This window comes from Lagopus muta, chromosome 4 (assembly GCF_023343835.1).
Source record: "Lagopus muta isolate bLagMut1 chromosome 4, bLagMut1 primary, whole genome shotgun sequence".
Lineage (NCBI taxonomy): Eukaryota > Metazoa > Chordata > Aves > Galliformes > Phasianidae > Lagopus > Lagopus muta.
In genome coordinates this window covers 3,329,420-3,344,981 of record NC_064436.1, presented here as the reverse complement: position 1 = coordinate 3,344,981, position 15,562 = coordinate 3,329,420, and the positions used below count along the sequence as shown (strand labels likewise).

Below are 15,562 nucleotides of genomic sequence, written 5' to 3'. Positions count from 1 at the left end.
TAAGAGCCCAAATCCCAACACTCCAGGAGTTCCAGCTAAGCCCTTCTCACATGATAAGGCTCTCAAGGTTGTCATATTCTCTCCCTTTCTCACCCTCACTTCCCCCTCATAGTTTGTTCCTCTCTACTAAATATGTGTTAGCTTGATAATTTTGTTCGATGGGGGGATTTTTAAATTATTACTGAAAAAGGATTTGAAATCACTATATACAAAGCATTCAGAACTCAGCTGTAGACACTTCTGTGGGGCAGGATGATTAATAGGCAACCCAGAAACTCTATGCCTTACAAGATTGTATAAGAAGTGTGTTCAGAAAAAGACCAAAACACACAGTGTGCCCAAGTTCAATGCCTTTCTGCTTGATTGTAAGCTTGCAATCTCCCATGCTGTTTGAAAATACTGCAGTCTTATAAAGACTGCTCTACCACAGCAGATTATGAAGCACCACGCACAAGTTTTCACTAGCCAGGAGTATTCAGTCAGGAAGAGATGCTCTGTATGCAACACACTTCCAAAACATTCACTTATACACAACTGGGCAAAGTGGAGGAATATAGCAAGCATTCATAAGTGGCTAATCAGGATGACGGTGTATAGTACAGCTAATAGAAACCTCTCGTGTACTTCAGACTCTGAAGCCCAGAAAAAAAACAATAATAAATTAAAAATAATCAAAGAAACTAAATTATACAGTAGAGAACAAAAAAGGATCCTTACCTGGAGTTGTATTGAAGTCCAAGATGCGGTGATGAGACTGCAGTAGATCAGGATTACTGGATGACAGGGTTCCACTGACAGGTAAAGCAGGAGGAATGTGCTTTGTTTGCCTCAGTCCTACAATGCTGTCATCCTGAGACTGGCCAATTCCAATGTCACTGCATCCAGAAAGAAACAAATGTTCAGAGCTTGGACTATAACAGAGGGATGTGAGGGTATCTGCAATACTACATTATCCAGACTCTCAGGAATTACTATTTATGAATCAATATTCTCCAGAAGACAGGGATTGCTGTCTAGGTTTGTCAACAGCACCCAAACGTCCAATTGCCTCGATCAGATCAGCTTTTTCGTGCTGACAGAAGATTCCTATGCTTACCACTCAGCTCTGAGGAGCTGCAACTCTTGCCTTTCTTTAATGATTTTTTCATAGAGGCCAAGATCTGTGAAATGCTGGGTCTCAAAGGTCAGCAGTGATAGAGATGGACCAGGGACAGAATTATCATACTACATGCTTACTGCATGTCGAGTTGAGAAGCTAGGCACTGAACTTTTCTATAAACACATAGCTGCGCATCCTTAGTAAAATATTGTGTGTAAAATGTTGAAATGCAGATGCTGTAGAGATTGAAAATGATTTAAAACTCAGCCATTATACTTTTAAAAAGATTAACACAACTAAATCTGTATCTACACACGTAAAGAAAGCATAAATCAGAACTTCAATTTCATTGCAAAATGATGCCACTCAATGCCAAGCTACTAAATTAGATGACAGAACACAAATGGCCTTTTGTACCCCAACCTAGGGGCCCTCTGGTTTTTGTCTAGTTTTCTATCCATCCTCTGAAAGCCCACACAGAAGTAATTAAGGGCCTGATAATTATCCCTGTAGAGCTGTTACAGCATAAGCATCCTTTTGTGTGCACAGGAGGATCACTTTGCCCAGTACGCTCTTGTAACACTTCTTTAAGTGCTATGAAGAGGGAAAGCATTCTGGGGAGCAAGGACGGTATCTGCACCACGTGAATTACACACAGTCACTGCTTTGCAGAAGGCAACGTCACTTGAAAGCATCTGTGTACGTTTTTTGTTATTTTGAGGTGAGTTTTGGTTTGTCCTTTAAAAAGCAAGGCAGGCCAGCGTTACAAAAATACTTTACGAAGTGTCATGAAAGAAAAATACTCAAAACCAAAAAGGAGTTGCTGGATTTCCTCCACCGTAAGATAAGCTGAATCTGAACATCTGTATTTCTGTACTGCCACATAAAGCACAAAATGCTGTGACAAGCAGTGATCTACACAGCACAACACCCTTACGCCAAGCCACAAATCAACTTTGCTAGTACTAAAAAGCATTCCCAGCAATCGAAGCTTGCTCTTTCAAGTAGGAGCCACTCTCTACACACAAAAAAGCACACAAACAAACAAACAAGACGAACAAAATGCTTTCTGGCAATTATAGAAACTATGCAATGTAGTTCATAGAAGTGCTAACACTAGCTTTACTCTAAATTCAGTCAAAGGAAGACAATGTGCCCCCCTCCCTTACATTAAGTAGATTCAGTTACATCACATATTCCTTTTTGGGTCTGTCAGTGTTATATAAGCTTTTCATGTTTTACTGCACCAATCCTGTGCGTCATAACCGAAGTAGCTTCGCTAAAGTGGATCAACTGACAAACATCAGGCTTTAAAAAAAAAAATCAGAGAAATGTTCCTAAACTTCTTCCATCTTCCCCCTAAGCGTTCATATACTAAACTGGAAAGAAGCTACTCCAGTTGACTCTATTTTTAAAACAAAGAACACTCCCCCAGTTCCGATTTCAAGTTACACAAACAAGAAATGAACCTCAGAAATTTCAGATATAAATAACAGCACCAGAGGATTCCCAGGTCCCACGAAGACCAACTGCTCTCATCACTAGGCAAAATATTTCATTTTCTGGGTGAAAGGAAATCGCGCTTTTAAAGGAAAGCATTTATGTTGTTTTCTGTAATGCTTGCTGTGCAGGGATAGCATTAACTGATAAATGACTTCCCTGCTGAATGTCAAATGTGGTAGAATGGGTAGAGGAATGGCAGAAGTGTCCAAATGCTTCTTGCTTCAGTGTAGCATGCTGATTATCCCACCAAAGGGCTGCAAATAGAGAAGGGGGGGGGGGTCTTCCTCCTAGTATGGGGTGCTGCACTAGGGAACAAGCATAGCTCTGTCAGAGCTGGAAGGGTGACAGTACTTAGTTCTTATTTGAAGGAAAACCACTGCTGGATGACAAGTGGTGTCAAGTGCTGCAACCAAGGTGCTTGAGTAGTGCCTACAAGAAGGAGGTTTCCTAGTAGCCACAGAGGAAATTGAACTGTTTGCTCAACTTGGGAAGTTACTCAACGTTATCAGAATGTAAAGCAAGACTGATGGAATGTACTATCTCCTGATCAGAGTCTTTGACGCTGGCTTGACGTCTCACAAAACTGATAAGTTACCTCAGTTAAGACTGGTTTCATTAGGCTACATATGGAAAACACACGCTGTGTTCACTTCCAAGACAAGGTAGATATCTTCACCTCATAAGCTGGCGAACTGAGTCATCAAGTCTTTAAATACCTACTCTAAAATAAGTAAATCAGCTTTTTCATCCTCTTTACTGCTGCTTTTAAAAAACTCATGAGAATAAGACCCCTCCTATATGCAACACCAGACATAATCAGGAAGAACAAGATAGAAGTTTCTACATAACGTGAAGAAAAGAACACAAACAAGCAAATCTACAGCTACACATCTCTACGTAGAACTGTGCAGGCAAACAGCAACAGGCAGGCAAAACGTCAAGAGGCTTTGCAGATAAATTGCTATATATAACACGTGAAGTAAAGCTAGCAAAAGGAAAACAAAATAGGTCAAGTGGACTGGTGTTGTTTTTTTTTTTGTCTCTTACCCAAAGATATCCCTGAACAGAAAACATGCACAAACAAAACAAAACAAAGTGAAAACCAACAAGAGAATTTTATGTCAAAGCTACGAATCACGAGCAGTGCAAAAATCACATCAACAACATGCATGGCTCATCACGGGAAGACACGTGTAAGAAAACAAAAGAGATCATTCTGAAGACAAACAGCATAAAATGAGGATTTACATATGCTCCCCTACTGAAACCTACCCCCAGCAATTTTAGAAAAAAATCATTATTTGGATGTAATCTTTTTTATCTCTTTAACCTCTATGTATCAGTAACATCCTATCTAACCCATTGCTGATGTTTCAGAAGAGTATTCTTTTTTGACAGTGCTGGTCATTAGCAGGAAAAGAACCTAGATTTTTGGCAGAAGCATCTTAACGAATTTTGAAAAGATTTTTCTCAATAGCATGCAGAAAGGAAAACACAGGAGAAAACTTTTGTTAGACATCAGCTATCCTCTACCATTCAGCCTTGCTGTTCCCACGTTCCTCCCATTGATGGCACTTGTCAAGGACAAGTTCTAGGTTCCCATAAAAAACATATAAAACTAATTGTTTCCAACAATCTTCATCAGAACTCTCTAAAATATGCTTGTAGAAGAAAAGGTATCAAACAAAATATTTAGCTTTCATAAGAAATACTCACTTTTATCAAAGGCCCCAAGTTTTAACCTCAGTCTCCTCTTGATGGCAGCGTGCTTAAATTCTTACAGACCACTGGATTGGGTACAGATAGAAATTCTTATCCCCCTCAGCAATTTGCAAGCAAATCTGCTTTGCAGAGTTATACAAAAATTAATTGCCTGGGGTGCTTCCAATTAACAGTCATCTCAACAGACAACTGTAAATAACAAAGTATGCCATTGCTGTACCTGTAAGAATTAAATACCTTCACACTGACACCACAAACTGCATTGTTAGGAGTCTATGGACATGTGAATATTCCAACTGGTACTCCCCAGTATATTGAAGATATACAAATGTTTTGCATTAATAACTAAATAAAAGTTTCACAACAAACTGTAAGTATCACATGAAGTTAGTAATATGTAACACAAAGCAAATACTTAGAAGAAATCCAAAAACTCACTTGTATGGTTTCTGAGGCAGAATGCTGATTCGAGTCTTGTCAAGTATCTTCTTTAACTTATTTCTTCCCCCAACTGTGTTGGCTTTACTTTTCTTATTTACTTTCTCTAATCCTATTACCTGTTCCACATCAACGGCCAGATCTGGGATGGAATAACGGCTCGCCTTTTTAATATCACCAATTTTAGGCAAGTGAGGAGCACCGTTTCGTTTTTCCTCTGACAACCGTGTTAAAAGTTCTTTAAAAACTGTACAAGACAAAAGGAATGAAAGAAGAACAAAAAACGTAAAAGAAAACACTGCACAGCTGACCAGTTCACTATTAATCTATAGCACCTTCTGTTACTTCAAATATTAACTGAATTTAGAGATAAGACTAAATAATTTACAGCTTTTTAAGAGCACACTGATTTACTGTAGTAAGAATCAGAAAAATCTGAAAATGAGCCCAGCATGAAAAAGAAATACACTAGATAATCATATCATAGCTTGGATGTTGTCAGCAGAAGAAATTTGACTTTTCAGTCTAAAGATACGGACTTCTGTGGGATAACAGCATAGTAAAAAGAAAACAAATTAAAAAGAGAAATAGGCAAGAAAATTAGCAACTTTGAAGGGAAGTTTTAAACTGATGGCCAGCAATGAAAGCTCAGAGGTGGGCAATAATGAGCAACATCAAAAGTCAGAAATCAGAAGGGAAACTCACCAAATTGTTAAAAAAAATAAAAATAAAATGAGATGCTATGAAAATTGTTTGACCTCTTGGCTTTTGTGTCCATGTGCCAGATGTACAAGAACACCTGGAATCTTAGAAGGCTAACAGGCTGGGTATAGCAAAAGTCAGAAGGCCAAACTTCATACTGTTCCCAAATTTCTCCCACATCACACTAGCTAACAGTCATCTACAAGGCAGAAATACCTGACAAATTTCTGAATCATTTCTTCTACCCAGGTTTAAATTTAACCAAAATGTCAACGTATTTAAATATATTTAAAAAACTGATATGACAATGAATCCAGATCAATTTGAAACAAGACAGTACCTATAGATAAATAGAAAAAAATATCATATCTGATAATTTGATACGTAATGGTCAAGGGAGATATGAACCCACATTAGAACAAACTGCAAGATTAACACTGGAGGTCAGATAAAAGGGATGCACAAATCTCTCCTAGGGAGCAATAAGAGAAAGGTTTTTTAAGTATTTAGCCAGAGAGGTTGAGGATGCTCCTTGCCTGTAAGCATTCAAGACCAAGTTGGACAGGGCTGGAGCAACCCGGTCCAGAGGGAGGTGTCCCTGCCCACAGCAGGGGGGGCTGGAACTTGGTGATCTCAAAGGGCCCTTCCAACACAAAGCTGTCTATGATTCTATGATTCTGCTTTTCTGAACAAACAGAAAGCCACTGCTATGGGCCTAGTACAGAACACACAAAAAGTAACAACTCATGCACAGTCTTATATATAGGACACTGATGTAAGAAGGATTTCAGTTATTTACATATCCTTGCAAAGAATAACTTGTCTGTACAGAAATAGTCCAATGAATTTTTTTTTTTAAGTGTGAATAATTTTAATCTCAGGAAAAAGAGAAGCTCTCTATATTTTAACAGCTTAGAAGTAGAATATCTTCAAAGAAAATCACCCTAAAGAAGGAAGATGTTTTAAGAAAGGGAATGAGTAAGAAAAAAAGAATATTCAACCCAAGAGTTTGAGCTAGCACAGATTTCGAGAAGATAAACTAAGAAATAGGAGCTTATGTTGGCCAATTGGTACTTGCTGCAGAAGGCTATGTTAAATAAACAACAGGAATCTCTCCCAAAAGTGAAGAAAATCAAAAGCAAAGAAAGCAGTCGTCGTTTCTCCGGTATTTTCTGTGAAATTGATGATTAAAAGTAAGGAATTGTAGAAGAAAAGGGAAAAAAATGGTAAGCAGCTAAGAATGAGAATTCAAAGCCAGGTTTTACTCCACTGTATCCATTTTTGCCCTTAATAATCTTCTCCTCCAGCGGTACACAAGAAATTACCAGGTAATCTTAACAGCTTCAAATATGACTAAAAGAAAAGCAAAGCAAAATTCGTAACAGTATTGTAGAAAAGGAGCTGGGGGCTAGAGAGACGGCTTAAATAACATGCAGGAAAATGCCAGTAAGAAATAGGAATCTCCTTTGGAAAATTACTGATAGGAATATTGCATGCAATACAGCTGTCTCGATACACTACTGTGATGCCATTTCAGTGTTAGGAGTGGATTCAAAACTTAGAAAGCACTACTTAAGAAACCAGGTTTGGCCTTAAGACTAAAGCAACGCACACAACTAAAAAAGTCCAGAGATATTTTTGCAAACAGTTTGCAGAGAAACAAGCACGTACAGCTAAAGAAGCACATGCAGCTACATTAATAAATGCTTTATTATAAATAATTGAAATGTTAGAATCATGATTGGAAAGGAAAAAAGAAAAGCCCCAGGATATAGATTTCACAAATAACTTCTGGAAATAGACTATGCATATTTAACCATCAATTAATTAGTGCAGTGGCATCCTGTGGAAATATTCTGCCCTACTTATTTACAGTGAAGAACATCATCATGGAAGAAATACTTAGGGAACACATCAGTAAATCATATAAACAATGTAAGTACCTACTGGGAAAAAAGAAAAAAAATCAAGTAAAATGCACAAAATCTATTTCTTACAATAGTAACAGAGGTCCTGAGTTGCTTAAAGACTCCTTCAGGACTGTTTAGATACTTGTTAGAAAGAGAAATGGAGGGAATAGACTTGGGGGATAGCAAGATTGTTATTGCCCATCTGACAGAAGTTTTTATTAATCTTTCTGTACTCATCTTACAGCACAGAACGAGGAAGTATGCAAAAGTACAGATTAAGATCACTGCCAGAAAAGGCTTTTTATTGAGACAAAGCTAAATCTTGCAAGTGCCAATGTGTTTCATAAATTCAAGCTAAATGGCCACTGTGGTTCCTGCCTCTTAACCCAAACATAAGCACTTCTGAGAGTTAAGTGACCTCAAAGAAGCTTATTTGTAAATTTTCCTCTGCCATTTTGAATTCAGATGCTTTAGGACACACAAAGCTCCTGTTCCAATTCTTCCCACCTCAGAAGTATTTCAAGTAATTATTAATTATTAATTAAACCATTTCCAAATGTCTTCTGTGCAAAATGAAAATCTTCATCTAAATTAGAAGAAAAACCGCGTGTGAACTTACCAAATAAATTGGTTTTCACAGTGATAGACAGATGAGTGTTATTTCTAAGGATTTCCATGGCTTTTGACAGCTGAACATTTTCGAAGTTCTGACCATTCACTTCCAATATCTAAAAATACAAAGAAATCAGCAATATTTTAATTTAGTGCAGAGAATGGAAGAAAAAAAAAGGAAAAAAGCCCCACATTTAAAATACATACCTGATCTCCACGTTTCAGGCCTGCTTCTGTAGCTTTACTACCAAAATCTACACTGTCAACAAAGATTCCAAACCCCTTTTCTGACCCTCCCAGTAAGATAAAAGGCAAAGGGGCTTCTCGAGATGGCTTTGTTAAGGTTATCAATCTTCTTTTCGCTTTAGCGGCACAAGCGATATTTAACAGCCTCAAATGTCCACCCATTTTCTACAAAACAAGAAGAGCACAGTGAGTTATATATAATAACAGCCTATTCCTTGCTATCTCAAACTGTTAGAAAACAAACTTCTTACCTCCCTCTCCAAATTGTTCTCAAATTCTTCCAGAAATCGAGTCATAGCAGGATCTCCTTCAAAATCATTGAAGTGATTGTTCACCCACAACAATACTACCCGTGTAACCTGAAAATTAATTAATTCAACTAATTACCAAACAGTACTATTGCTCAGTTCTTAAAAAACAAACAAACAAACCAAAAAAAACCCTGCTTCTTACAGCTTCTGAAAGTTTTCATCAGGATGAATGAGTGTTATATACCCTAACTTCACTGATATGCAACCATTTACCAGGAGGAAAGAATGAAGCAGAAAAATTGCTTGAGTTGTTATTACTGAATAGAGGGAAGGGAATAGAGGATACACACGTATAAGGCATTGACATAGATCAGTTTCTGACTTACATTAACCATTTCCTGTCTGCATATATTTCAAAACCTGCTTAACTCTTCAAGCACGTGATCGTAAAGTTTCTGATGTTTTCCTTAAACTGGCTCTTGAAACTCACAAAACTTGATATAAGCCACCATTAACGCCATTAGGCATTTGCCTGTGTAAAAGAGCTATTGTACATTCACAGAAGCAAGAAAAAGGAGCTACTGTGAGGAGCAGGAAAGAGGTCTTAACAGTGAATAGATGCAATTTTCTTGCTTACATTCAATCTCCCAGCTTACACCTCCTCTCTCTTCATCCTTACTCTCCCCATTCAACTGTGATTATCAAGTTCAAATGGATATTAGCTCGTACTTTACAATTTGTTGGGTAAAAATAGGGATGCTATCTGTCAATTAATATTACTAAAAGTAAAGCTAAAAAAAAACAAGAGCTTTTTTTTTTTTAATGCTGTTTTTTTTAAATGTAGGCTTCCACTGCAAAATTTGATCTTAGTGCATGATTTGACCTAGAAGATCAGCAGCTCTTGTCCTCACAAAATGCAAGATTTCTGATGCTTAGAATTAAAATTCATTCACACCATTCTAAAGAGACTCCTGAAACAAAAATGGTTGTGCCACTCAGAGATCTCAGAAACACAGTATTTCTTGTGTTATGATGGGAAGGCAACTCAGGACGGAAAAGAACTAAAGAATTCAAAAACCAAAGCTTAGAACAGAATCTCATACAAATTCTAATTGCAAAGCTAACCACTGTCAGTTCTTTGTCTGTGCACAAAATATAAACCCCTGCAGTTTCTCGTGCTAAAGATCTGAGACAAAGCACCCAAAAGCAAACCTCAGCACCCTCATGGGAGCCGTACCGTTTGTATTTACGCTGTTTCCAAGCGGGTTCCCTTTTACGCTGAAAATGAAGTGAATTGAGAAGAACTGTTGAAGTTCTCAACCAAACTAATCAAGTGTTTTAGAGAGACTGGATTCTAAAAGGGAATAATTACACACTATCTGTTCTACAGCCTCAGAAAATAGGCGAGGGGTGGCATTTCTGACATATTTGAGATTTTTCCTCCTTTAAAACAGAAGACGAACTTCTTTTTTGTTAAGCATCCGTGCCATTTTTCATTAATGCAGATCACACTGGAAGACACAGATGATGTTCAGATAAATTTGGAGCATCCACAAATTTTTAAAATCATCTGGGAAGTTGTGAGCCACATAACGTATTTTAAATCACTGCAGTGAAAGCTTCAACATCAATACTGCTTTCATAGTTGGGACTTAGTGCTGTACTCAGCAGACACAGCACTGAAGCGATTTGAGCAGTGACTTCCAGAACAATGTCATCACTAACATTGGTACCAGCAGAGTAATGCTATGAAAAAAAAGAAAGATTAAAGCTTTAAAATCAAGTACCCTGATACTGGACAAAACCATCAGAAAGGCTAGATCTCAAATACCCCAGACTGACTACCAAGTACTGATGGTACTCATGGTGTTTTACTCATTCACTTCCCTCTCCTCACCATCTGCCAGCTCCCAATGGAAAACAGCCAAAATCCTCCAGATCTTGTTTGCCACTTATTTTTGCTCTTCCCAAGCTATTGTCTTTCCTGCACTTGAACCAAGCAGCCTTTTTGTCAGCACTGCTCAGTGTCAGAGGGCTGGTTCTTGAGATGGCAGAACAAAGAGCTGCTCTGTTTCCAGTGCTGACAGCAACTACACTTGCTTATGTTCTTAGAGGCTGAGAGGATTATCCATAGGAGGACAGGAAAAATAAGTTTAAAGATGAAACATGGTATTAGAGCTCTGAAGCTCTAGCAAGTCTGTGCTAAACAATATTAGCTGCAGCTTTCCAGTGTACATAGCAATCAGATTTTCACAGGAACAGCTAGTACTTCCCTGAAGCAAAGCCTAACCTTCTGCCAAGAGAGGCACAGACACAAAGACAAAGACACACTAGCATTTCTAGTCAAAGAAATATCTGGGTTTAAATACAAGTCGAATAGCAAACTTTTCTTTAACCTTTTTGATATTATCTCCTTGGTTTCAAATCTTCAAAAAAAAAAAGTGCATTTTCCAACTAGTGTTTTACATTTGAAAAAAGTGTAAAACTGTAAATAAAGCATTACAGTGTGAAGCACAATTTGGCCTCAGTAGACATTGTGTGGCTATCAGTGTGCCATAGTTGGACAGATGGGATGCTCTTCCATCATGATAGTCTTGTCCTGGGAGGGAGCTGTTTGACTGCTGTTTTTTTTTCCTAATACTGTGCAAGGCTCAGCAGATTTCTGACAATGGCTATACTTTCTACAGTCTTTATGTAAGAATAAATTATCACCAAATGTTTGCCAAGATGTATTAACTAGTATTATAACAGAAAACACAGGACTTCATTTTATGCTCAGATTTCCAGGCACTACAGAACTCCATTGAACAATATTAAATAAATATGCTAATTATTAGGAAAAAAAGCTTTTCTTGTACTAGCAGCACTTGTATTTTGCTGTAGAAACAAAGAATGTAAAAGACAGCTTATGTATGTTGAACACTGTCATTCTTACTCTTACCCATGCAGTTTGCCATTAAAATACTTCACCAGCTATTTATATCTTATTCAGCTTAGTCACCCAAATTATTCAGTTATTCAGTTATATATACTTATTCAGTTTAGTCACTTTTTATTACTAATGGCTTATTTTCTTATATATACGATTAAAGGTAAATAAACTTTAACCTTATCCCTGAGGCTGGGGTCATTGAACCACTCCAACAACTTTTTCCCCACTTCCATTGGGCTGGAAAGAAAGGTCCGATATGTCAACAGGAAGTCTTCTATAAATGTTGGGTCTACCACAGAGTGTTCTTCCACCAAATGCATTGTTAACCTTTCCGCTGTTCCCTATAGAGAAATTAAACCTTAATTATTAAAACATATCTTCAACAAATGAAAATTTGTTTTCTCGTAGCATACTGAAGATGAATTATGCTAGAAAGAGCAGTACTGTCGCTACTGACTGATGAGATAAATGTCACAGTTTAACCATTTTTATAAGAAATGTTAAAAAAAATTCTGTAATTATCTTCTAGAAAAATCACTTAGTTAATCATGTGCATAACATTTTAAGGATAAAAAAATAGAATTTTACATCTTTTAATTTCAAATACATAGTTTTATAATACATATCTCAACTAACCTTGAGCCTTACTTTCCGATCACAGAATGGCCAGGGTTGGAAGGGACCTCAAAGATCATCAGTCTCCAACCCCCTGCCACACGCAGGGCCACCAACCTCCCCATTTAATACCAGTCCAGGCTGCCCAGGGCCCCATCCAACCTGGCCTTGAACACCTCCAGGGATGGATGTGGCATCCACAGCCTCTCTGGGCAGCTGTTCCAGCACCTCACCACTCTCATAAGGAAAGAACTTCCCCCTGACATCCAACCTCAATCTCCCCTCCCTCAACTTCAAACCATTTCCCCTTGCCCTGCTGTTATCTCCCCTTTCAAAGAGTTGATTCCCCTCCTGTTTGAAGGCTCCCTTTAGGTACTGAAAGGCTGCAATTAGGTCACCCTGCAGCCTTCTTTTCTCCAGGCTGAACAAGCCCAGCTCCCTCAGCCTGTCCTCATAGGGGAGGTGCTCCAGCCCTCTGATCATCTTTGTGGCTCCTCTGCACCCTCTCTCCAACAGCTCCTTGTCTTTCTTGTACTGGGGGCTCCAGACTTGGATACAGCACTGCAGATGGGGCCTCACAAGACCAGAGCAGAGGGGGACAACCACCTCCCTGTCCCTGCTGGCCACCCCTCTTCTGATGGAGCCCAGGATCCCCTTTGCTTTCTGAGCTGCAAGAGCGCACTGCTGGCTCACATTAAGCTTTTCATCCATCAGGACCCCCAGGTCCTTCTCTGCAGAGCTGCTCTCAAGGACCACTCCTTCCAGTCTGTATGGATGCCTGGGATTCCTCTGGCCCAAGTGCAAAACCTTACCCTTTGCTGTGTTGAACTTCATTAGATTCACCTGGGCCCACCTCTCAAGTCTGTTGAGGTCCCTCTGAATGGCACTCCTTCCTATCTCTGCCAAGTACAGAGGTTTATAAACACAGACCTTTGCAAGACTTTCCCCCCTTTCTGCTCTTACCTTGATGACAATGTGACCTTTTCTTGTTCCAGTGCGATCAAGCTCTCTGTGCTCCTTAACCATCACAATCTCTCCTTCCTCTTCTACCTTCTGCATGTTCTTTTCCACTTGATTGAGGATGCGGCAATAATCTTGCTGAGCTATACAAACAAACTGGAAAGAATCATCACGCACCAGTATTAAAAGGTAAAGTCTTAAAAAAACCCAAACATTTAGACTTACGATGCAAATACTCTATCATCAAAAAGGCAGTTGTTCAAACTGCAGTCAGCCAGATTTGTCTTATCAGCAGTTCAGCAGTAATAAGCAGATGAATACACAGTACCTTCCAAAACAATCTTGCAATTAGAGGAGCCCATTGATCAGAGCAAGATGAATTAGCATTACCAGCCATTTTTGTTCAGCAGCTACAACTGCCCTGCTTCTAGAGATGAAGCTCAGCATCCTATAGCTGATATTGTGCCTTTTTGTGTGCTATTTAAAAGGGTAAAAGAGATTGAAAGAAAAACTTTGCTTCTGTTTGTGTGTGTGTGCGTGTGTGTGTGTATTACTATTCCAATTATTTTCATTTACTGTTAAAGAAGTCAACCATCAAGAAAACTAACATTTATTCTTTTTCATGAAAGCAACCATGTAAACATATCAATTCTGGACTAAAGCACACTGCAGGAAAAAAAAAAGAAAGCTATGTGATCATCTGCTCAGCCAATACTGAGCACTAGATATCTTAAGAATACTCCAGCACCTACACTATCTAAATGTGACCACTCACTACAACTTGTAAAAAAATATATATGCTTTACAACTTTTTTTTTCTTTTAAATATTTGAGATTAAACTGTCTTCTTAAATAAGCCTAGGCCACCAACAGAAAGGAAATTACAGTGTTTGTCTTATTTGACAAGTTGCAAAATCGTTGTGTATGATGGTTTTGGCATGAGATTCCCAGGTAGAATTTCTCTCTCACCCTTCATAATGAATCAACATAACATTTCTGTTTCCGGTAGTTACCAGGAGCTGAAACAGAGCTCCTACAATCTGGATTTCTTGCGGAACACTATTCTAACAAGATGCCATTTATGTGCTTATTCAAAGTTAGATGGACAACCTAAACCAGGTGATTTCATTAGCATATTTTCACCTATTTCAAAGGGCATCTCATGGAAGCTAATTAGCTTAATTTACCTACATTAAGTCAGCAAACACTATGTGTCCAGATTGAGCTGGTTATTTTATGCTACAAGAAGTGCACCTTACTACTGACTGCTTGTGTTACAGCAAATGCCAAGACATTTTCCTTCAAAGGCCAGGCTGGCTGACACTAAAGCATCTACTCTTAAAACCAGAAGACAGAGAGATGTATTCCTCTAAGATTCAGTAGCTGAGTCCAGTGAGGAAGAACGGCTATTATCTACAGAAGTAAAAGAGCCTTTAATGGGTAATGGACCTTGACATTCCACTAAAAGAATGAAACTGAAAAGCAAGGATACATGCAATGGAAAAGTGAAGCAATGGATATATGCAGCAGGCTGCTGGGCCTTAAGCTCTAGAGAAAGCACATAAACCTCATCATTCAAAACCCTATCATCCCTATCCAGATGAAGAGAATTCAATTTCCTGGACCAAGCATACAAACACAGGAGCCATATTTCTCCAGCAGTGCACTGGTTATGCACTGCAGATCTTACACATACGCTCAAATTTAAAATAAGGCTGTGTCTGGTTGTATTACTTCTTTGGTTTTGCTTGTACAATTATACACTCTACCTGGCAGTCATCCACTTTGGTTCTCATCACTCCTTTCATATATTCCTTTTCCATGGTAGGGGAAACTCCAAAGCTGTTTCCCATGCACAGTATCTCTGTTCTTCCATCAGGATACGTCACTTCCACAGAGCCATTCAGAATGACTGACCAGGAATCCAGCTACAAAGTAAATGTTGGAAGATCGAATCACTTGACATTGTAATATCATACAATACAGTTACAATCCCTAGGCTTTTTTCCTCCCCAAAGGAACAGTCTTTTCTTCTGCATCTATTAACAAGATGTATATACTAGGCTTTAAAACACTGAAATATACTTCCAAAATCAGCTCTAACAGGCAAGAAGCATTGTGTGTGTTATGAAGACCATTTTCTTAAACTTTTATTGAACAAGAAACACTACGTAAGTACTTACAAAAAGCTTGTTAGGGCAGATCAAGAAGAGGCAGCTTTTACCTGCTCAACATTACTTTAATTTAATTTAATTTTATTTTATTTTTAAGTCAAAAAGCAGGACCTTAGCACTGCATAATCTGGGATGTCTGGTATAACAGAAGAGTGAAAAGTAACGCCCACTGACCTCTTCCCCATCGTTCAGTACAATAGTTCCTGCTCTCTCCACAACTGCAAACACCATTACAGCACAGAGCTCTCTCCTCACTGACATTGTCATGTTGGCAAAAGCAGGCAACTGATGCATGAATTCCAGTAGTTGTTCTGAAGGAGAAAAAGCCCACTGAGTCACGCATGTCAAAACAACAAAGCACAGCAAAGACGGTTCTTCAGAAAGATGCCTAAGGCTAC

General features: G+C 38.6%; 1 protein-coding gene across 5 annotated transcripts in view; it reads right to left on the bottom strand.

The window, feature by feature from the left end:
• Positions 1-15,562, bottom strand: part of RAPGEF2 (Rap guanine nucleotide exchange factor 2) — a 170,207-nt gene that overhangs the window by 20,572 nt on the left and 134,073 nt on the right. For all 5 annotated transcript variants that reach the window (XM_048941364.1, XM_048941367.1, XM_048941366.1 and 2 more), the window contains 9 exons: positions 15,339-15,475; positions 14,760-14,918; positions 12,994-13,146; positions 11,592-11,756; positions 8,484-8,591; positions 8,194-8,397; positions 7,994-8,102; positions 4,763-5,009; positions 718-875 (listed from right to left, as the gene is read on the bottom strand). In XM_048941364.1, the coding sequence (XP_048797321.1) occupies positions 718-875; positions 4,763-5,009; positions 7,994-8,102; positions 8,194-8,397; positions 8,484-8,591; positions 11,592-11,756; positions 12,994-13,146; positions 14,760-14,918; positions 15,339-15,475 (1,440 nt within the window). The remainder of the gene's footprint in view (positions 1-717; positions 876-4,762; positions 5,010-7,993; positions 8,103-8,193; positions 8,398-8,483; positions 8,592-11,591; positions 11,757-12,993; positions 13,147-14,759; positions 14,919-15,338; positions 15,476-15,562) is intronic.